Source organism: Toxotes jaculatrix, chromosome 23 (assembly GCF_017976425.1).
Source record: "Toxotes jaculatrix isolate fToxJac2 chromosome 23, fToxJac2.pri, whole genome shotgun sequence".
In the NCBI taxonomy this organism is placed as follows: domain Eukaryota; kingdom Metazoa; phylum Chordata; class Actinopteri; family Toxotidae; genus Toxotes; species Toxotes jaculatrix.
Window position 1 is genome coordinate 10,345,489 of NC_054416.1, and position 22,802 is coordinate 10,368,290.

Genomic DNA, 22,802 nt, shown 5'->3' on the forward strand with positions numbered 1-22,802 from the left:
TGTGTCCTGTCTCATCAGTGGGTGAAAAATTATATAATTTATGTACTTCCGGTTTGCCTTGACTGCAGTTTTGTGGTATTAACATTATTGAGAAGGCAAAACAGAGAAACTCAGTGGTACCAATCTGAATCCAGCCTCTTTCTCTTGATGTGAATACAACAATGAACTATAACAGCTTTTGAAAATAAGACCAAATCAAAATAAATGTACAGTTGAAAAAAAAAATTAGCTCATCTTCTAGAATTACACAGTACGGCTGGATTGTTGTACTTTTGAGCGATGCAAATTTTCAGAATGCACTCTGCTTTATCTCTGCTTTGCTTTCTAGCACATTATGCAAAGACACAAACTTCATACTCAATTTGCCATGTTAATGAACAGTGACACTGTCAGTGACACATACTATGAACTCATTGAATGTAACATAACCTATAGTGTTGTTTAAAAAAAAAGCATCTTCCAAGCTACTGTGAATTAAACATACTGACATCTTTAATACTGATGAAATGACAATAGCTTTCAAAACATATCTAATTCAGGAACATATTCAGGAACATTTAAGAAACAATCAGTCAGAAAACCAGCAAAAGATTATGTTCAAGTCACACCCTAAAATTACAATAACCAAAATGCAACACAATGATATAGCTATCTGACAATTTACTGCATAATTCAAACCTTCATTCAAGTGTATGGAACCCTGAAATGCACTCATGTGTTGCATGAGTAGACATGAGACAAATATTAGTATACATAAGTTGTGGAAAATGAATAATTGAAACAATAAATAAATGAGAAGTGACATCATGTAAAAAAGTTGTGGTTTAATTGGGAAAAATTATTATGAAAATTATGAAAACATTATTTTGAAATAAATATTTCTCCAAAATTAGCTCCAATAAAACACAATTAAAGAAGGAAGAAATTACATTTAATAATAATAAATTAAATTCAAATAATTTCAGAATGTACGGTTCATTTAAGTTTACTTGATGCTGAGCTATCTGGGGCTCCATGTTGATCATTTAAAAACAGCATTTGGTTGGACAAGAGAAAGTTCTTTAACGTCGAGGCTGTGTTTTGTAAATCGTTGACTAAATCTTGCAGCGTGTTCTTGAACGTGCCCCCGTCGTCCCGTCGCTTTCGAAAAGCATTGTGGGAACGGGTGCCGGTGGAAAGCTTCTCGAAGGAACTGCTAAGATGATGGTGAGTGAGTTAGCATTCATGCGCTAAACTCAAACTTACAATCCGGGTCCATCCTGCTCTTTGTCTGCCAGCATTTGCATCTGGACTCATCTCACTTTAGTTGACTGTCTGTTCGCAGCCTATGGAAACAGTTATTTTGTGAAAATTGTATTTTAGAAAGATTTAATTGTTAGCCAGACTGTGTTAGCATCGTAGGAGTACTCTGTATCAATGGGCGTATACGATGCTAATGGTGATGCTAGTTAACATGTTAGCAATTACTGTCTGTAAAAGAAATAGTTTTCACATGGTTACTGTTTGAACTGCTGTTACTGACAACATTTGGATGCATTTTCATGTCATAAGGTTAGATAGTGTTATTGCATTTTGTTTGTAAGTCAGTTAGCAAGAATTTGCTATGACTCTTTGTATGAATGTGTTGTGAATGAGGTGATTTTTTTATTTACTGCTGCAGAGCTGTCCTGAATTGTCCTTTAACTTTAATTTGTTGCAATGTTTTTTGTTTAGTTTTTTACCGGTGTGTATTTTGTCTTGAGATGGGGCATCTGATGGGTGATTCTGGCATGGTGGAGAGTTACAGACAAAGGCCTCAACAACATGAAAGTTAATAAAGTGATTAGCTGTCATTTGAAGAGGTTTGACAGATGTCAGAAATTAGTGAGAGAGAGCTGTGACATGTATTCTGCTACACTGAGCAGTACTGTTAGCAGACTGTAAACAGGCAGTCAGTGTTTGACAGTAACAAAAGCATCACACCCTACAGCTACAAACCTTCCTACCTGCCAACGTCAGCATGTGTGTCTTTTGCTATTTCTGGCCAAACTGTGCATGTGACTGACACCATTACTCTATAAGTCTGTTTTCAGACATTATAAAACAAATAGTAGTGTTAAAGGTTATAATAACAGTGTAACCTGTTCCACTGTTATAATTTACATTGCTTTTTAATAATGGTTTGTTTAGTATCAACGTTGGACAGTTGAATTTTACATGCTGGTCTTAGATGGATTATTCTGTTCATTTATACATTTTTCCCCTCCAGCCCACACCGATTATCCTGCTGAAGGAGGGGACAGACTCGTCTCAGGGCATTCCCCAGCTCATCAGTAACATCAATGCCTGCCAGGTCAGAAAACTAGCCTCTCTCTCATTGCTTGTTTTTATATCAATTTCCTGTTTATGGCACGTGGTTGATTCTCTGTTAGGAAAGCTGTCTACATGTTTTTTCTTTTCCCCAGGTGATTGCTGAGGCTGTCAGGACCACCCTGGGGCCCAGAGGGATGGACAAACTGATGGTGGACGGTAGAGGTGGGCAAAGAGGCTTGAACAAAAAATGGATTACAGGGTTCATCGGCCTGCAAGTACCTTATCCCAAAATGTGTGAATATTGTGTTTTCCAGGTAAGGCCACAATCTCTAACGATGGAGCCACCATCCTGAAACTCCTGGATGTGGTTCACCCTGCAGCCAAGACCCTGGTGGACATTGCTCGCTCCCAGGATGCTGAGGTAAGAAGTGTGTGTGTGTGAGAATCAAGGAAGTGGACATTTATAATCTGTCGAACTAGAAAATTCCAGCATCAAATGTTAAACTGACGGCATCTTTATTTTTCTCTGTAACATCTTCAGGTCGGGGACGGCACCACCTCGGTCACTCTCCTGGCTGCTGAGTTCCTGAAGCAGTTGAAGCCGTATGTGGAGGAGGGTCTCCACCCTCAGACCATCATCAGAGCATTCCGCACCGCCACCAACCTCGCCGTTAACAAGATCAAAGAGATCGCCATCCCTGTGAAGAAAGACGATAAGCAGTGAGTCCTCAGTTTCACTGTAGCACTTTATTCACATGGGATCCTTGTAGTATATAAAATTTGATTTTCATTGTAAGAAATACTTTTATCTTTAAGTTGCATTTAAATTGAGCTTTTAAAACTGGTCTAGTTGCTCACTCTCAAATGTAATTTTTCCCCTCAGAGAGCAGAGGCAGTTGTTGGAGAAGTGTGCAGCCACAGCCCTGAACTCCAAGCTGATTGCCGGTCAGAAGGACTTCTTCTCTAAGATGGTGGTGGATGCCGTCATGTCTCTGGACGAGCTGCTGTCTCTGAAGATGATTGGCATCAAGAAGGTCCAGGGAGGAGCCCTTGAGGTTGGTGTCTTGTGTTCAGCACTTAAAGATATGATTCTTAATGAGAAAGTTTAAAAATAAGGTTAAAAATGTTTTAAACGTTGCACAGTCTCTGTTTCCCTCTCCCTGGTTGCTCTCCTTTTATTTTGTTGTTCCAAATAAGTCCTCCTCAAATTTTCTGTGCTCCATCTTTTCAGGATTCTCAGCTGATCGCTGGGGTTGCGTTCAAGAAGACCTTCTCCTACGCTGGATTTGAGATGCAGCCTAAGCGCTACGAGAATCCAAAGATTGCTTTGCTCAATGTGGAGCTGGAGCTGAAGGCTGAGAAGGACAACGCCGAGGTCCGCGTGAAATCTGTGGAGGTATGAAGACCGTAGCACAGCATCAGGATGTCTGCTGCTCTGTGACTTCTGTGTCATTATATGTTTGATCCAATCCTGTTTTGTCTTTATTTCTGCAGGACTACCAGGCCATCGTGGACGCAGAGTGGAACATACTGTACGACAAACTGGAGAAGATCTACCAGTCAGGAGCCAAGGTGGTTTTGTCAAAGTTGCCAATTGGTGATGTGGCCACCCAGTACTTCGCTGACAGAGACCTGTTTTGTGCTGGCAGAGTGCAGGAGGAAGACCTGAAGAGGACGATGATGGTAGGAAAATGAATATAGATGTAATTTTGATGTCTGTGTTAAAATTAGTTGGATAAATTCTTGATCAACTGTGTGTAATGTGGCCTCTAGGCCTGCGGTGGCTCCATTCAGACCTCCGTAGGAGCTCTGACAGATGACATCCTGGGACAGTGTGAACTCTTTGAGGAGGTCCAGGTCGGAGGAGAGAGGTAAGAGGGGGCGAGTTTTAATTTTACACCTAAAAATAAACCACAAATCACAACTCTCCCGCAGCTCACACCCATCGTGTCGGTGTCTGCAGGTATAACTTCTTTAAAGGCTGCCCGAAGGCCAAGACGTGCACCATCATCCTGAGGGGCGGAGCAGAGCAGTTCACAGAGGAGACGGAGCGATCGCTGCACGACGCCATCATGATCGTCCGCAGAGCCATCAAGGTCAGTTCACATGTGGAGTGTATGTGAGTAGTGAGCGGAAACAGGCTTATTGAGTGAAGCTATAATAAGAACACAGTGTTATATATTAAGTAATACAACTGTGTTACTACTCATGTCATCTATAGGACTTGTTGTGTTGTCTGTCATGTGAATGCACTTTTGTGACAGCAAAAATTTGACTGTAATTAAACCCTGTTTCCAGAATGACTCCGTTGTAGCGGGTGGAGGAGCCATAGAGATGGAGCTGTCGAAGTACCTGCGGGATTACTCCAGGACCATCCCTGGAAAACAGCAGCTGTTGATCGGAGCATACGCCAAAGCCCTGGAGGTCATCCCCAGACAGCTGTGCGACAACGCCGGCTTTGACGCCACCAACATCCTAAACAAACTGCGTGCCAAACACGCACAGGTAGAGCGTGAAATCACACATTTACCTCATCCTGCACAGCTTTTGGAGTAAAGCACTTGGCATGAGGGCGCTTTTATGGCCTTAAACTTTAGAATCTCTCTTATCTCACTGCAGGGCGGTATGTGGTACGGCGTGGACATCAACAATGAGGACATTGCAGACAACTTCAACGCCTGTGTCTGGGAGCCGTCCATCGTGCGGATCAACGCTCTGACTGCAGCGTCAGAGGCAGCGTGCCTCATCCTGTCCGTCGACGAGACGATCAAGAACCCCCGCAGCTCTGTGGATGGACCTCCAGGTGGCGCCGGTAGGGGCAGAGGCCGTGGGAGACCCCATGCTCACTAAGAGGAACCAGGAACACCACCCCATTTTATACTGAAACTAAAATCTAAATGCAGATGGAAGATTGTCTCTTCGGTACTGGTCAGGTTACATTTAAACAAAGACGCAGGTAAAGTTTGTGTTGAATGTATCTCGACGGGTTTGATGTGAATTTGGATTTGAATTCCAGATAAAATGAGGTGTTGTAACCAGTCATAGGCACAGTGTAAATGGCAGGTGTAGTGAAACAAACAAAGGGGGGAAGAGAGGAGTTCATCTAGCAATTTCAAGACAGATTCTTAGGACTTTGTCAAAGATGGCTGGTCTTTGTTGTGTTGTCTTTTTTTCTTACTGAAGCTTTGACTTTCTGACGTCTGTTTAACATTTCACGCACTGCATTGTCCCCACCCCCCCGTGGCCATTTTACTGACAAATCATTTTTGAAATAGAAGAAGAACTGGATCAGTCCCCCTTGGTTTGGAAACACACTCCTGTCTCCTTAGGGTCAGGTCTTCGTCTGTGACCCGAAGGAGCCGTTCGGTAATTTCTAGTCTGTTTTTTTTTCTGATACAGGACAAACTGTAGCATGGAAAGCAAAAGCACTGATAGGATGTTGAGCAGTTCTGAAACCATTTGTCGGTTACGCTGTGTGAAACTATTTATTGGACCATTCTTATCAATAAATTCACAGCTGAAATCACATTGTGCTCACTGTTCTGCCTCACACTTTATCAATGCATAGCCAAGTGATTGATCATTGTTCCAGGAAAAAAAAATGGTACAGGCACGAGTGTATTTATTTGTATGTATTTGATTTAAAATGTGCGGCTGTGTATCGTAAATTTAACCTTCTGCAACCTGCACAGTCTGGAAGACAGTTAACTAAAGATCAGGTCACAATGAACAAGATTCAAGGCTTTGAACGTGATAGAGTGGTTCATAAAGTTTTTCTTATTTCATACATAGACATGGATACAGTTTATTACAGCATACACAGTATAAAAAGGTGAGTCGCTGGCTGAGATGTGACATGGTGATGTCTTAAAGTGGAAAAACCAAACACCTTCACCCATTTAGCTTTTTTCTCTACAGGAAGTCACTTTAAAGCTGCCCTAATCAATAACTACATTATTCATCGAATGACTAAGTGTACTGAGAATGTAATGAAGAAATGCCTCACCCATGCAGGGTAACACACATGCTGAAACTCCTTTAAGACATGGGTGAAATCAGACGTAAGTGACACATTCAAATTCTGTAATACGTTTTGATTTATCCTGGGAATTTCTATATTCCAAGATCTTGTTTTAGCTAGTAAATCAGTCCTGTCACCACTAGGTGGTGCACAATCATAACCACATTGGAGAAACAAAGCTGCAGTCCAGGTCGTAGCATCCATATCACGTATATGAAGGTTGAAAAAGGATTTAAATGAGGTATCATGAATTATATGACAAGAAAAGGCAACAGTCTTAATATTTAGCACGGGACATACGCGAGTGAGTCTCACTCTAGGTAGTTTACTGTGTTAGGTAGAGTCTCTCCAGGGAACTGTCTCATTAATACTCCTCAGACAGGTTGAATAATTCTGTGGTACCTGTTTGGCTCACTGCACTGGACATTTGTATTCAGCATTCGGCTTGCATTTGGACTCACAGAAATGTTCATCAGAATATTTTCTGACCAGGAAATGCCATAAATGGTGTGACATGACAGACTCTCCACTGGAGCCAGAGGGCAGACAAACTCATTTCTTCTGTTTCCTGCAGAGAGGGCACCCCACCGTTCATTTAAAACGAATTTCTTTTTAGCATGTGCTCCTCTCATGATCTTTTTTCTGCTCTAAGGATTAAATGTAAAGCCTAAACTACGAGCTGTCTTCTTCTTCTTTGAATGTAAGGCTCCAGTCCTTTCCAAAAAATATTTAGGGCCCTCTCCCAAAGTACCGCTTTTTCTAAAATTATCATGCTTGGAATCAGTTATTTCTGTTTTCAATTCCTTGTCTCCACTTCCTGCTCCTCCTCAGTTAGACAGGAAGTCTATGGATGCCCGGACGGAGCGGTTAGACATGACGTCAACGGCTGTGACTTTGATCTCTGTGTCTCCAAACTGCATGGTCGCTCTGATCTCCCTCCTCTCTGGGCCTCCACCTCCTCCGGCTCCTCCCACTGCTCCCGGTAGCGGTATGGATTCCGGTAGATCTAAAGTTATCATCCCACATTTCCGTACGCCGGGGTCAGAGATGTACGTGACGTCGTCTGTCGCACTGCAGTAGATGTTGATGATGATTTTCCGTTGGCCCAGACGAGCAGGCGTGTAGCTGCGCCTCACCACCTCGCCCAGAGCCACCGACTGGTCGACTGAGACAAACCGGTCGAGGATGTCGGTGCACCACTCGCGGCCATCTTTGATGAGGAGTTTATCTCGAGGGTGGCGCCCCTCCACAAACCGGTTCAACACGCCAACGCCATAGGTCAAGGGGCATCGACGCACTCTGACCTGAGAAAGAGAGACGTCATTAGATCATGTATGAGAGAGCTACTCCTGTACTAACAGGTGGTCCAGATCCCCTCACTCACCACAGTGGGATCCAGCCCAAAGAGAACTGCACCCTTCAGTATGGTCAGACCCACGTCATGGGGGATAATGATGCGGCACGTGCGCCCCAGTGCCTTCTGGACTGCTTTCTGCAGCATGGGCGACTCTGCAAAACCTCCAACCAGGAAGAGGAAACGTATGCCGCGCACCTCCGGCTTCGCCATCAGCTCCTCTGTCAGAGGGAAGGAGGAAGACCTTTAAAATAAGTTCACTTTGATTGTGTGTGTTTTTGTGTTCGGACTGGATCTTATCCGTGTGCGTTTCTCACCAATGTGTTTGACGATATTGACAATGGTGGGCTGGAACAGCTCGTTCATGGCTTCCTGTGTCAGTCGCAGCATCCCCTGAGACGACCACTTCACTATGTTCATACTGACACACACACACAAAGAAGAGAGAGTTTGAATCTGTGACAGATGCACTAAATCACATCATCTTCTCAGGCACATCCACAAACACACCACACTCACTTGCTCCTCCTCAGGGCGGCCTCCACACTCTGCCCTCTGTGTCTTTTGTAGTAATCAATGAAAGAGAACGGCAGGGAGATATTGAGGGCGTTGGCCCTGCCCGGCGTCGCCGTCCGCTTCCTCGCCTCGAACGCAATGGTGAGGTCCACCCAAGCAGCTGGACGCTTGGCTTTGAAGCTTTGGATGAAGTCCTCGCCAAAGATCTGGCACAGCATGGCTTCGAAGGCCAGATCTACGCCGACAGCCCCGTATGGACCGCCTGGGAGAGAAAGCAGGGCTTTGGAGACTGCAGGAAATTTTATTGTGCCTTAGAAGATTGATAAGAAACTGTACCCGAAGCCTTGTAGAGCTCTTTCAGAGTTCCCTGTGGCTGCTCGATCTGATGGACAGTCAGGTCAACTGTTCCTCCGCCGCAGTCTGCAACAATATACCTGTCACCTGCACACAGAAAATTTTGATTCATAAAATTGTTCAAGATAAAACTCAAAAGTTTGCATCCACTGTGGATGATTATCTCTCTTCATATCTGTGGGCCCTTCTGTTTGTGTTTGTGTGTGATATGATCAGCAGTAATGGCTGGTTTCACCCTGGTTCAGCTGACCACGCCCTAAACACCAGAGTGTAAAAGACGGTTTAAGAGTTAGCGAGGAAAAAGAAAGAATGCAGGGAATAAATGACCAAAAATGAAAAATACAGGGGAGAATAAAATGGAAGAGAAGGAGGACAAAACAGGGTTTCTATTTCTTTATTTATTTACAGGGCAGAGGCAAAGAGTCCCATGGGCTGGGTCCTTCCTGTGTGTGTGTGTGTGTGTGTGTGTGTGTGTGTGTGGACAGGAAAGAGAGCAGAAATGGTCAGCAGGGACACATGGCTCCTCAGATTTCTGTCACGCTTCAACAGAAAGAAAAGGCTGTGTGTAAAACCAGCAAAGTGAATGGATGAGTCTGATTCTCCGCGGTTAAAGTTTTATCATCTGTGGGAGCAAATTCTGTGGTCGTGAATAACTCCTGGGTTTTCGTGGTGGAGAAAGCGGCCTTACCAGTCTGCAGCTCTGACCACAGCTCTCCGGTTCCACTCTCCACCAGGAAGGTCCTGCTGTGTCTGGATCGCCTCAACTGCTCCCTCGCTGCAATACACACACACACACACACACACAAAGCTAAATACACACAGGTGCACAAAGTCAGCTTTGGATAAAATCCATGTTGCACACACTCACTCACATAAAACTTTGTTTGTGTTATTAAATTAGTTCAAGATCAGTTCAAGAAGATCGATACTCTCTGGGTGTGGAGCTGGAGCTGGGAGGAGGTTAATGTAGCTTAGCATAAAGACTGGAAGCAGAGGGAAACAGCTAGCCTGACTCCCTTCAAAGTTAAAAAAAAATTATGCATGCCAACACATCTAAAGCTCACTGATCAACATGAGTTATGTATTGCAACTGTTTCTTGATGAGCAACAGCTGGCTGCAATGATTGGAGTCTTGCAGTTACAGTGAGGTTACCAGGCAGCCGATGCTGTGCAAATGGATAATGGATGATAATGGATTACATTCATCAGCTGGCCAAAAACATGACTCCAGCTGAATGCTGATGTTGCTTTGTGACTGTGTGATGCTTTAATAGGCAAGTATTTGCTAACAAGTTCATTATATCAGTTTAAAAGGTGCTAGTATGTCAGTATTGTGTCTACAGTTTGTTTGTGGTGCCACCAAGTGGCCAAAAAAACACGAGACTGATACCTTTGTAAAAAAAAAAGACATACTGAAACATTTCAAATCCAGTGAGCCTGAAGTGAAATTACGTGTCTGTCTTTTTGTGGACAGCTCCAGGAGCATAGTGAGGATTTCTGGGCCCCAGGGGCACAGGTAGGAGTCCCTAGGCCCCTGAAATATTACCACGGGCCCCACCTTTCTAAACAAAATACTGTTATGGATCCTCTCCAGCTGTGGGTCCTCAGAGACATCACCACTTTTCACTGCTTTGCCTGCATGCAAACTTTTTTTTCTGTCTTTCTGTATAAACAATGAAGAGACACTTTAGCTTGTGTTTAACTAATATTCAGAAACATCTTCACTTTCAACCTAATGAGGAAGAATGTTTTTAATTCAGACAGCATATAGTCATTTAAACAAGTTTCATAACCCAGCAGGTCATGACATTTTATTCAGCGTATAATGTAAAAAGTCTTTCGATCCAAGTTAAACAAGAAAAACATACCAAAATGAGAGTCATGATGTTTTTGCATGACTGGAGCAATTTGTTGGAAATGAAGACCAGCTCTCGCTTTTCATTCTCGACTGGCAGGTTAAGAATATGGACGGAGGCCAACGAAAGCAGAACACACTCAAACACACCTGACAGAAATACAAAAATACCCGACAGCCTGTTTGACAGAGCACATACACGGATGTGCCTCTATACATGCAAGTGAACACATGAAATGAGTCATAATGGCTTTAAGATGAGAAATAATTACAGATCAAAGACGTGAGAGGAGGACGTTAGAATAAAAAAAAAGAAATATTTCTCCCTCTTTCCTTTGATGAAGCAGGCTGTTTGGAGAGGTTGTGACAGGAGCTGTGGTGTAAAAGTGTGTGTGTGTGTGAGTGTGTGTGCGTCATAAGTCATAGGTTTGACTGTCTGGAGTGAAGTGTTTGTGTAATTTAGGTAAAAGTGGTTTTTGCTACGTTCCCTAAAACCCCACAAGTACGAGACTCCACAAAAAAATAGCACGAGGGAGGAGGGCAAAAAAAGATGTGGTAGAACAAGAGAAAGAGAAAGAAAGACAGACAGATTGGTTGTAAAGATAGATTATAGACGTATTGAGCAACAATGACCTACATTGTCTCAAAAGCAAGTACTCTTACAGTTGTGTTAAAGCTCTGCATGACACAGGAGGTAACATATGTGTGTCTGCGTGTGTGAGAGCGTGTGTACATTGTAAATGAAGCTGAACAAAGAACACCACAATCATACAGGCCTTGATTTCATCTGTGTGTGTGTGTTGTATGGGGGTGATGAATGGAACGCAAGTCTGGAAACCATTTACATGAAACAGCAGAAAAGAAAATGTATGTGTGTGTTTTTGTGTGTGAGTGTGTGTTTTTGTGCGTCAGTGTGTGTGTTTTAATGGCTCCCCTGTGCTATCTTTGGAGAAGAAATGAAGTGGAAGAAAAGCTAAAGATAGTAAAAACCATGACCGTGATGCCAAGTGTGTGTGTGTGTGTATGCAAACATGTTTGCATGAGTGTATGTTTGCACATGCACAAACGCGCTTCTGTGTGTGCGTGTGTGCAAAGAGTACGACATGGCAAAAGAAAGTTTGAGAAAGAGAAAGAGAGCGAGAGCAAACGCCAGGAAGATGGAGGGGAAAGAAAGAAAAATGAAAGTGGGTGAAGGAGAGGGAGACTGACAGGCCAGGAGGGGGTGAGATCATAGTCTCTCTGCACCTTGTTTCAATTACAATATCCTGTGTTTAGTGTGTGTCTTCGTGCGTGAATGTCTTTGTGTGTGTGTCACTGACTGCATATGCATAAGTGGGCCTGTGCAGGGGCTTTTGGACGGCGTGTTTCGCTCGCTGAATTATGCATCAGGCTCCTTTTTCCCAGCCTGAAATCGCTCTTTGTTCCTTTGCTGCATTTCAGTGGCATTTTTCCTGCAGCTGAATTGTTTCTACGCAGCTTTACTGTACGTTTCTGGTGCTACATTTGAGACATGTTTCAGTCAGTAGTTATCATTTTCTGAAGCTGTCACTGTTATCCTTTTTATTGTTAACAAAAAGTGTTACACTAACTTTTGGTGGACGAGCTTCTTGATTCAGGAGCTATAGAGCTGCAAAGTGAGAGGAGCTGCTCCATCTTACCTCTGCAACCTAAATAAACACTGAAGTCAGAGTCAAAGTTTTTTTCCCCCACAAGTTAACTGCAAAGTCATCTGAGGCAAAACCACAAGGAGTATCTGAAGTCAGATCTTTAAACTCAGTGCTCTTTCTCTTTCTCTCTCTCTCTCACATACACACATACACACACACAAACACAACACACACATACGCACGCAGGTTTGTCCTGTGCAAAAACCACAATCCCCAAGTCAAATCAAACAACAACATTTCCAGGAACACAGTGTGGTTTCATGCTGATGCTAATGACAACATCTACAAGAAGACTCTCTCTCTCTCTCTCTCTCTCTCTCTCTCTCTCTCTCTCTCTCTTGTCTACCTTGTCTGAAGCTGGAGTCGAAGGGCCGGGATCCGTCTAGATCGAGGCCGTTTGTGATTGGCTGCTGGCTGAGGTCAATCACCTGGTGGAGACGGAGCTTGCGGCAGTAAATGGATGCAGCCTCTGGTTCTAGAGCAATGAGGAGCTGCTCCGGACAGTCAGGAGAGACCAGACCAGCCTGGAGGGGACAAGAGACACAAGAAGACAAGAATTTTAGTATCCTGTTATTTTCTTGATTTTATAAAGACACTGAGGCGACTGAGCAACAGAGAAAATGAGCGATAAAGTTTGACATACTGGTATTGGATTAAAAGAAAAGCTTGTGCCTACTTCTTTCTGTCAGAAGACAGAAGATTTTTAAGGTAGTCAAACTTTTTCCAGGTAAATTTTACCATTGTTTCTTATTGTGATTTGAGTCCTTTCTAAGATGTAAACTTGCAAAACAAACTGACATCATACAGTGAGATTGGGATGGAGGACCGGAGAAATCTCTGAGGTCAACAAAAAAAAAAAAAAAAAAAGATGAGGAGGGAAAAAAGAGGACAGAGGTCATGCACAAGCTGAAGGACAGCTGTACAACATAAACATATGGAGGAACATAAACAGGGTGAAAGGGTAAAAGACAGACTGAAGCAAGGAGGAGAGGAGAAGAGAGGACGTTCATAAGAATTAGTCTTGATGGATTGGGAGTAAAGTTGAGTGGCTGGAAGCATGTGTGTATGTATGTGTGTGTGTGTATGTGTGCGTGTGTGTGTGTGCGCGCATGCGTGTGCAGGGCGGGGGTCTGGACTCAACTTCCTGTGTTTGTACGCCGGTCTCCCTCATTGTTCGCTCCTGATGACATCATCACCAGCAGGAAGCACACACGCCCCTACGGCATCAAGCCAGGAGCCAGCGCAGGGTGTGTGTGCATACATGTCGGCGTTCATGTGAACGTGTGTGTGCATTCGACTATTTATGTATGTTCAAGGGTGAGCGAATGTCAGATGGCTGATAATGGGGGTGTGAGCGAAAGAGAACAGGGAAAGCATGACATTAAGAATAAAAGGTTACGTATGGTCTTTCCCACTGGCTGCTGCACAACTGGACTCACGCTCACAGACACAGAGTTCGGTCCATTCACATTGATGGGTAATGTGATAGGATCCCTTGCATTCCTGTGCATGTACACATACTTCCCGTAGCATAGTGCACAGTGCACCAAGGAGGGGTGTGAGTGTGTGTGTGTTCGTGGGAAGATGTGCTGGGAGAAAAGACGCAAATGTGCAGCGTTGTGATCTGTGTGTGTGTGTAGTAAGTCTTCCATGGGAACATTAATCAGACAGCCTTTATCTCATCCCTTATACACAACTTTTCTTTCCATCTCCCTGTTGTTCTTCCTCTGTCTCTGTCACACACATGCACAGCGCAGGTCTACTGTTGTGTGTGTGTGTGTGTGTGTGTATCTTGAAGACTTAGTTTAGGTTGTTGAGCCAGCTAAATCCACTGATTGTGAGAAGTCGCACAACAAAACTGTGGGATAAGCATGAACTCTGTATCAAATGTAAAAAAATAAAAAGTTCAAGGCCTGTGTGTGTTTTGCTACCAGGTATGCAGCCTCTCTCATGAACTGTTTGGCAGGTTGTCTCCACACAGCAGGGACAGTGATCACCCATCTGATCTCCTCTCCTTCCAGCACTGATGAGGACTGGTCCTTCACCTCCTACACCAAAATTTAAAAAAAGAAATAATGAAAAGTTATTTTTGGAAAAAACACTCAAAATGAAGTCCGGTATATAAACCTCTTCTATATGTGTGTTCACACACAGTTGCTGTCAGTCCTTGAATGTGTCCACTGTTGGGCACCATACTGCCCTCATAAAGTAGAGCTTTAAAGTGTACCTTTAGAGCATGCTCCCTGAAGAAGCGCAGGGCGTGAGCAAACACCTCGATGGCCCTGACCCTCCGTCCGTTGACCGCCTCCAGCTCCGTCTCCATGGTGAGGTCCTGCATCAAACACAGCCGCAACTGCTGAAACACAACTGCAGGAAGAAGTCGTCTTCCTGATGCTTACAGAGTAATTTAACAGCAGTTAAATATAACTTTTTTTTTTTTTTACTTCTCATCTTGCAATGATGGAAAATTGTACTCTTGGGTGTGTTAGTGCACCATGACATCACTGTTGGGCGTGGTCACAGGTGGTCTCTCTCTCTTACACTTGTGCTGTGGATCTTCATTTTAAATTTGTCGAAGTAGAGCCAGTGTCGGGCCTCCTCTGGGTCCAGGTCGTGGTAGAAGTCCCGGGCCGCAAACCCGAAGCTGTGGAACCGCAAATCAGGAGTCAGCAGCAGACACGTTGGGCTCTTCTGATTGGCCACTCCAGGGTCACCGCCCTCCCAGCGTCTGCATGGGTTGGAGGAAAAAGCTGTGAAGAACAGAAAGTAGTAGAAAAGAATGGCATTGACAGAAAACACACACGGACTCTTACTTCATCATGTGTATGGCCTCTGAGTCCTGTGTGAAGCTGAACGCGTAACCGCTGGAGGTCGTCCCAAAATCTATCGCCACAACAACAGAGAACGGACAGGCCATCCTGGGCCTGACCTCCACCCTCTGAGAGAAAGGGAGACAGACAGGAAGAGGGAAATGTGTGTGTGTACTAACAGTAACAGAACTCCTCCTCATAATCTCTCCTGTGCTCATTTATCTTTCTTTTTCATGTTTATATGATCGAAAAACTGAAGAAAAAAAACTAAAAAACTAAGTCTAAATAAAACACTGTATGCAGCCTATTCAAATTAGATTTATAAAAAAAGAAAGAAGCAAAATCAGAAACCTGCCAATATTATATTATCTGGTCTATCTACAGCCAGACCAGAGCGAATGAGCTAATGTGGGCTGTCATTTCTGTCTGGACAGGAAGCCTGGCTTGGATTTGAACCAATGTCTTATCCAGCACATGTCATTACCAAGTATATTACAGTATCTTTACATTTCAGAAATAACTTGTTTCTATGAGCAGAAACAACATGGAATCAGGAGGTTGGCTCAGAAATCAGAAGCTGTTTTCTTTCCACTCTTCTCCTCTTCTGTTTTCTAACTAAAGTTCCTTGAGTACTTGTGGATGTTACCCCATCAGTGCCAGTGTGCACATGTTTCTTTACCACAGATTATAGCCTTCATGCCGTACTTGTTTCAAGTCTACACTTCACTTAAAGTGTAAGTGTTATTATAAACCACTAATAACACTGTGAAGTGGATGTGGGTTTGCAGGTTGTGTTTAAGAGCTCTATATACAGAAAAATCAGCAGAAAGAGGAAAGGGTGTGTAGGAGTGTATGTGGTGAGTGTGTGTGCATAGTTACCGGCGAGGGTGAGGGTGTGAGGGGTGTGATGCTGCAGTCATTTCTAACTGTGGCAGGTGATGAAGGGACAGATAAATTATCACCTGGAATTTAATTCAGTAGAAGAAGAGGAGAGAAGATTAAAAACTCATTACAAATGTGTTTCAGCACCACACACACTCCACGTGGAAAATAAACAGAATAGGCAAAAAAGTCTTTGTCTTTTTAAGTGAAAGTTGGACATGGGAAAACTCTCTTCACCATCATTGGACTGTCATCAGATGCAGATTCTAACATACAAGTACACATGCAGAAAACGCCTCATTTTTCACTGTGGAGATGAACGAGTTAGCGTGCGAGCACCCTCGACCTGAGGCTCTCTAGATGTGAGATTGAATATTTGCAACGAACTGGAATGACTGGAATGTCACTGGAATCTGATGTGAGTAATATAAGTGGGAAGAGGGACGTGGAAAGGTCAGCGTGTTCGCACTTCAAAAGATAAAGAAGGAGGAGTGAGTCATTTTGACCAGGTTGCCATAGCGATGCAGTGTGTGTGTTCACGTGTGTCTCACCCGGTATCTGCAGGCTGTTTGGGTCTGGCTGCACCACGTCAGCCATCTTTACAGGAGCCAGGGTCTGCAGAGAAACACATCAACACCAACATGATGCATGTAGAATAATTATTACAAATGCTGCAGAGTGACAGATTGTTGACATAAAAATATTAATAAGTAGAGCTAGCCCCGATATAATAAACACACAATAATATACTCTATACTAAGCAGTGGATTCAAATTTTGGATGCTAATGAATCATTGAGATGTTATTCCATCACTAGTGGGTGTAACACATATTTTACACCGAGATATCGGAACTGAAACACAATGGGCGAAAATAAATATAGTGTACTAGTTACTGAGCAGAGAGTGATTTTAGACACAGCAAAGCTGTTCATCAGCTAAGGAGGGGAAATGAAGGAGACACACCCCAACGACAGCAACTGTCAGTGCGCACTCAAACCTCAAACTCCACCAGCTTCTGTGGCTGCTCAGAGGTCACAGATCAATTGTGCTGGGAAGCTTTTGGGTGTTTTTTTTTTTAACATGTACAGTATGTTACTGCAATGTGACCATGTATGTGGGTTAGCCAACTTTTTGTCTGGGTTAAACAAACAAGAAAACATGTACTCATGTCCAAAAATACTCATTCACATTCACATCTGATGAATAGATATGCAACAGACACAAGTATAATGAAAGGCAAGAGAGCGTGAAGATGTGAGTGTGATATGTGAGAGAAAGACATGGAGTGTATCTACTGTTTCAACAGCACAAACGTACATGAGTGTATGTGTATTTCGTTTGTTTTATTCATAAAATTCTAATTGGTGAGTTGTCTCTATGCTGACAATATGATATACATGTGTGTGTGTGTGTGTGTCTGTCTGTGTGTGAGTGTGTGTGCGTGTGTGTCTGTATTAGATTGCAGCACTGGGAGTCATTGGATGAGTCAGTGATCTGAGCCAGGAGCAAACTAAACAGATGAGTGCAATGAAACAAAGATCTGTTTGTTTAAATCTCTTTCATGAGAGAGAGAGAGAAAAAAAAGAGGCTATAAGCTGGTCTGACATGCTTTCTTTGCGTATGTGTATGCAACATCTGTGTGTATTTATCCAAACGCCTGAAACACTTGAATGTAACGTGTGCATCGAATCCGACTTTGCGTCCAGCCGCTGTCCTTGCACTTGATGATAAAACCAGTGAGAGGATGAAACTCCACATCTCTTCTCTGCCTCATCTCTTTTGCACTTAATTTTTTTTCTTTCCTTCTTTCTGCTTTTTCTCTCTTATCCCTTCATCTCTTTGTGCCCCTCCACTCTCTACTTTTGTCTCCCTTTCTCAATCGCACGACTGGAGTCTCACAAGGGGATCGGCAGAACAAGCAACTCTAACTCCCCAGAGATGTTTCATTAGGGACAGACACACTCCACTTTCATGCACCATTAACAACGCAGCTCTCTCACTTTGAAGTAGATGGAGAAACTTTACAAGTAGATTTATTGGCAAGACAGGCTTTATTAATGCCCATTATCATACACATTCATCTCTGTCAATTAGTAACCGTTAATGTAAAATAGTGCAAACAAAAGATTGCAAGCAAGATGAGTTCACATACATTACAAACGACCTCCATAGGAACTAGTGCTTTTTTTCTTTTAATTTTAACTCACCTCTTTGTGTGGAGTTGCAACACTATGCCCTTGTCCTTCTTGCCTCTCCAAATGTATTCCCAAACTCTGGAATTCGGCAGTCCGAAGTCTGGAATCTGCCTCCAGGGAAGAGATGGAGAGGAGGAAACTGTGACTGAACACAAGAGGATGCTTTTGTAGAAATCCCTCGATGAAAATATAAGACTTGAAGGCAGATTTCCCAAACTTGGAATTCCCAAATCAGAGGAGATCACACTGAGGAGTGATGGACGGTGAGATGAGCTGCAGCTTCAAGGAGGAGGATGATTTTTCTCTTCTTCTCCTGAGAAAATCCTTGTTTTTCCTGACGGAGTTCCGAGTTGCATTTGGTTCTGTCTCCCTGCAGCTGAGCTCACCGTCTCTCCGCTCTGCACAGGAATGTCAGAGAAAAGTGGTGACACACACACACACACACACACCCACTCACACAACACACACACACACACACACCAGTTGCAGGAGTGGGAGGGCTGTGACAGTGTATAGGGGGGGAATGCTGGGGATTTACCTCACTGAGGAATTGCTGTGTGTATGAGGGTGGAGTAATCTTGAGCAGGCAGAGTATCCCAGTTAAGTCATCTTGCCCTGTCCCTCCCCTCCCACTCCTCCACATCTATCCTTCCTCTGTTTAATTAGCTCTTCCTGTCTTCCTCTTTGCTGCTCTTTTCATCTTGTTGTCCATTCCCCTTTCTCTTTACATGCTGTTGTTTTGTTTTACTTTTTTTTTGTCTCCACTTCCACTTCTTTGTCTTCACTTGCTGTACCTCATGCTGTAGCTGCTCCCTTAACCTTTTCGTGACATTTATGCACAACTTTCTAACTTTGCAGACAAAAGAAGGAAACAACCAGGTGTGTTCAGTCAACCCAATGCAACACTAAGACGGCTCAAATCTTTCTTTGCTAGAAAGAAAGAAAGAAAGAAAGAAAGAAAGAAAGAAAGAAAGAAAACTGGTGACTCACTCCAAATGTTTCAGTCCAGTTTACAGGAATAGTTTGACTTCTCAGAAATATGTTTATTTGTCGAGACTTAGATGAGAAGCAGGAAACTACTCTCATATGTGACCATTTAATGTGAAGCAACATCCAGCAGCCGTTTAGCTCAGCTTAGTATAAAGACTAGAAACAGGGGGAGAGACATAACTGTCAGAATCCATCTACACCAGCACCTCCAGCAAGACAATAAATCAAACTGTTCTGTTAATGAAAATCACTTTAATACTTGAACCGTAGGTAAATGCATTTGCTGCACACGCTGTGTGTCTGATACCTGTGAGTGTTTTGTTATGTGTGTGTGTGTGGGTTCAACAGTGTGGATCTCTTGGAATCCACATCAGCGCTGCAGGGATCTGATTTCTCCCCACTAGAGCTGTGATTGAAAGCACACATTAACCCCTAGTGCTTGTAGCACACACACACACACGCACGCACACACACACACACAGTGAGACTATGTGGCCCCACTCCCAATGGGCAGGGGAAGTCAGACCTCTTGAGTACGCAAAAGAAAAGGCCCCTGGTATATACAAACACGTCCACATACACATACACTCAGTCTCCTTGTCCTGTCAGATTTCCAAATGGAATTAGTGTGTGTGTGCGTGTGTGTGTCTGGAAGCCATTACCTGGCATGTCTCCCCTTGCTGCCCAAAAACCAAGAGGCCCCATATGGATCCTACCATCACCTCGCTCTTTCTCATTCTCCTTCTTTCTTTCACTTTAATGCCTCTTTTATTGTCCCTCTACATCTGTCCCTTCCCTCTTTTATGGGCAATTCTTCTCTCTTGCATTTCCCTTTGTTTAATCCATTTTATTTGATCCCTCGCCCACATTCATTTGCTCCATTTAATTTTCTAACGACTTACATTAGCATTTGCGGGGCAGCGTTGCCATTAAATCTGTGCTTTTCGTAATTTTGGGAACGTGCATGATTCTTCTGTTTAAGAACCAACTGCATCTTTATCTGCATTAGACCTGATTAAAACCACAAGGGGCAGTGATGTGAAACGCTGCCACCTGACTGAATGTTGGAGGGTCCATCACTTCTCGGTGACCAAATTATGAAACAGAACCGGAACTGGTGTCGACATGGAGGCCTCACCCTTCTCCTTGCGAGGTCTAGACACAGGAAGCTCAACGCAGGAAGTGATGGAGTCAGGTGACAGGAAGAAACCCCTATGCTGCATTCCTCTCATGAATTCCACATTATCTGTGGGACCCTGGAAGTCCTCGAGCAAAGGAAACACACCCATAACATACACATGTACATAATCACACACACACACACACACACACACACACACACACACACACACACACACACACACACACACACACACAATGCAATAAGCTGTTCTTCCTCCAGGGCCTCTAAATAGCCCACAGCCTGAGAGAAAACCTGTTACTTCCCCTCCAGATAGCATCACATGCTACACTGTTGTTGTTGACATTAGTCTTGCTAGCTTTCCATATAGTTCACCACCACATACATTTATTCATGCCAGTGCATGTTAAAGCAAGAGTTCAAGTTTTTGGGAAACATGCTTATTTGCTTTCTTCAGGCAGGTTTTTAAGCATATTTCCCCAAAATATCTGATGTTAGCTGATGAAAACTGTCTGATGTGGTTAAAAGCTTTAGAAAATGAGTAAGTGTATACTTACTGTGCACTTCTGTACCTAATCTCCTTGCATGTTGTCTATTTGAATAGATTTAGTACTCAGTGTTCACTCCAAGGCCTCCTACTGTACTGAGGCTCGAGTGCTGTTCCTCACTTGTATGGAATAAAAGCGTCTGCAAAATGAATAAATGTGGACCTTTTCGTCTCTTAGGTCAAGAATGAACTGTCAAGCCAGTGGTTTGTGATCTTTTGTCCATTCAAACTGACGGATGTTCTGCACAATAACATGCCATTTGGAAAAATGTTCTTTTTTATGTAATCAAGGTGAATAATGGTCATGAAAATGCAAACTTACAATGTATTTGTATCGTTTGCAATGAAGTGGTGACAATTGTACAACTTCTCCTACAATAAATCTCTTTGTACAAATATTGCATGACTTTTTTTTTGCACCATTTTTCAGGCAAACACGTTAAACAAACAAAGGGCCAAGAGTCTAAATATGTGAGGGCCACAGTGTGTAACACACAAGAGGGAACCATTAGAGGGGGAGTGATGAAGAAATGTCTGCATGTACTGTGTGACCTCTGGCTTTCTTAAAGGTTTCTGGAACAAACGTGTAGCAGCAGGAATGTATTTCCATGTTCATGAAAGTCGGTGTTAAAATTGAACGTATTGTTGCTCTTTGCAGGCTGAGTGTTAACAGCACCTCAGTGGTGAGTGTTAACAGGACCTCGGGCTAAAAGCACTGGTGTGTGCAGGAATACTGAGTTTGTGCAGAAAATAATAAAGACAATATTGTACCTTTGGGTGCGTATGTGTGTGTTAACGTGCCACTTCCTGTACATGTGCACGTGCATGTGAGGGTGTGTCACATGTTCCAGTGTGTGCATATTCATGTGGATGTGTGTGTTTATGTGTATGTGTGTGTGTGTGTGAGAGAGAGAGAGAGAGAGTTGCATTGGACAAACTCACTAATGCAGCCTGGGGTGGGGACCCAGGGCCACAGGAAAGGCTGGGGTAGAAAATACACACTCACACACATACACACACATATTAAACACAACTGCCCTCTGACATAAAGTCTGGGCTATTGTGTAATAAAAAGAAAGGCGGAGCAAGAGAGAGAGAGGAAGGGAATTTATGATTTATGATTCAATAGCAAAGACGGAGGGTGAAATTTATAGCAGAGGGGGACTGAGGGAGAGAGAGTTGGAAGGGGGGGGGGGTGCCATGCAACAGGAGTGGGGGAGAAGGGAAACAGGAGAAAAGAATTAAAGTGAAGTACCTCCTTATGTCTGTGACTAAACAGTGAGTGTGAGAATAGTTGTGTGAATGCATTATATTACTGTGTACTCCCATGACTGGGTATATGGGTGTGGGCTGTCTCCCAAATCTCTGCAATATGAGGCGCCTCAAATCAAAGTCTTTATCAGCCAAAGACTGGTGATAAGTGCCTCAGTCATGTGTGAACCCAGCACAAACTCCAGTTAAAGTCTCAGCCCTGAGTTTATGAAACATACTTTTGGCCTCTGTTTGGATACAGATTGTGTTTACATGTGTGCGCGTGTGCTGTGTGTATGCAATCACAACGAAAGAAGTCATTCCTATAGCCTTTTATGAATTTCCCCAGTAGACGTATCACAGGTCAGTGTGGATAAATCAGCTGCAGACACATTTAAGCTGGCACTCTGAGGAACATCTGGTGTTCTTGAACTGTGATTTAATGTCCCTGTCTCCATCTCAATACATACCCACGTCCATGCATCTTGCATGCAGATGGGACAGTGCAGAAATAATGTCGTGAGTTGGAAATCTGTTACAGTGACAATTTATGGTGATGTGAAGCACCTCTGTTCTTCTCTGTTAACCACATAAAGACAGAGTAGCGGTTTAATACCGAAGTATACACAAGAATTTGCAGTATAGTCTCTTGTTGTCAGTGACTATTGAGTATACAGCAATCAGATGCAGTCACTGCTCCTCTCTACCGTTGTTGAGTACTTTAATTAGTCTACAGACATCAATGGTTATGGGGGTGGGAGTGGGATCAGGGTGCAGCATTTACATCCTTACTTCCTGCCACTTGGATTCACATTTATAGCACAATAGTAATGTTTCTGCTAGTGGACACGCCACAGTGCCCAACAACCACACTGTGTGTTACAGTCGCCCTCCACTGTATTTTTAGGGTAATGCACCCTCTTAT

At 43.4% G+C, this 22,802-nt stretch overlaps 2 protein-coding genes across 2 annotated transcripts; one reads left to right on the forward strand and one right to left on the reverse strand.

Moving 5' to 3' along the window:
- Positions 1-1,140: 1,140 nt before the first annotated feature.
- On the forward strand, positions 1,141-5,820 carry cct7 (chaperonin containing TCP1, subunit 7 (eta)). Its single transcript, XM_041030935.1, has 12 exons — positions 1,141-1,206; positions 2,249-2,332; positions 2,445-2,514; positions 2,607-2,713; positions 2,834-3,012; positions 3,176-3,347; positions 3,524-3,688; positions 3,787-3,975; positions 4,066-4,163; positions 4,256-4,388; positions 4,591-4,797; positions 4,912-5,820. Exons 1-12 carry the CDS (start codon positions 1,201-1,203, stop codon positions 5,140-5,142), a joined length of 1,641 nt encoding a protein of 546 aa, XP_040886869.1. The 5' UTR covers positions 1,141-1,200; the 3' UTR covers positions 5,143-5,820.
- hspa12b (heat shock protein 12B) lies at positions 5,764-18,504 on the reverse strand. The gene is made up of 15 exons (XM_041030934.1): positions 18,487-18,504; positions 17,961-18,346; positions 16,303-16,366; positions 15,749-15,831; positions 14,873-14,997; positions 14,601-14,787; positions 14,287-14,391; positions 13,991-14,107; positions 12,406-12,583; positions 9,226-9,312; positions 8,520-8,624; positions 8,187-8,445; positions 7,985-8,088; positions 7,698-7,888; positions 5,764-7,617 (listed from the first exon to the last, which is right to left on the reverse strand). The coding sequence occupies exons 3-15, from the start codon at positions 16,346-16,348 to the stop codon at positions 7,141-7,143; spliced, it is 2,064 nt and encodes a 687-aa protein (XP_040886868.1). The 5' UTR covers positions 16,349-16,366; positions 17,961-18,346; positions 18,487-18,504; the 3' UTR covers positions 5,764-7,140.
- Positions 18,505-22,802: the final 4,298 nt, after the last annotated feature.

Bases quoted from the DNA above. Each gene is read 5' to 3' on its own strand.
- hspa12b (XM_041030934.1), bottom strand. From the start codon at position 16,348: ATGGCTGACGTGGTGCAGCCAGACCCAAACAGCCTGCAGATACCGG. The intron at 14,788-14,872 runs GTAAGAGTCCGT...CAACCCATGCAG, and splicing joins GAGGCCATACACATGATGAA to ACGCTGGGAGGGCGGTGACC. The intron at 8,089-8,186 runs GTGAGTGTGGTG...TGTGTGTGTCAG, and splicing joins GCCGCCCTGAGGAGGAGCAA to TATGAACATAGTGAAGTGGT.
- cct7 (XM_041030935.1), top strand. The intron at 4,389-4,590 runs GTCAGTTCACAT...CCCTGTTTCCAG, and splicing joins TCGTCCGCAGAGCCATCAAG to AATGACTCCGTTGTAGCGGG. The intron at 4,798-4,911 runs GTAGAGCGTGAA...ATCTCACTGCAG, and splicing joins TGCGTGCCAAACACGCACAG to GGCGGTATGTGGTACGGCGT.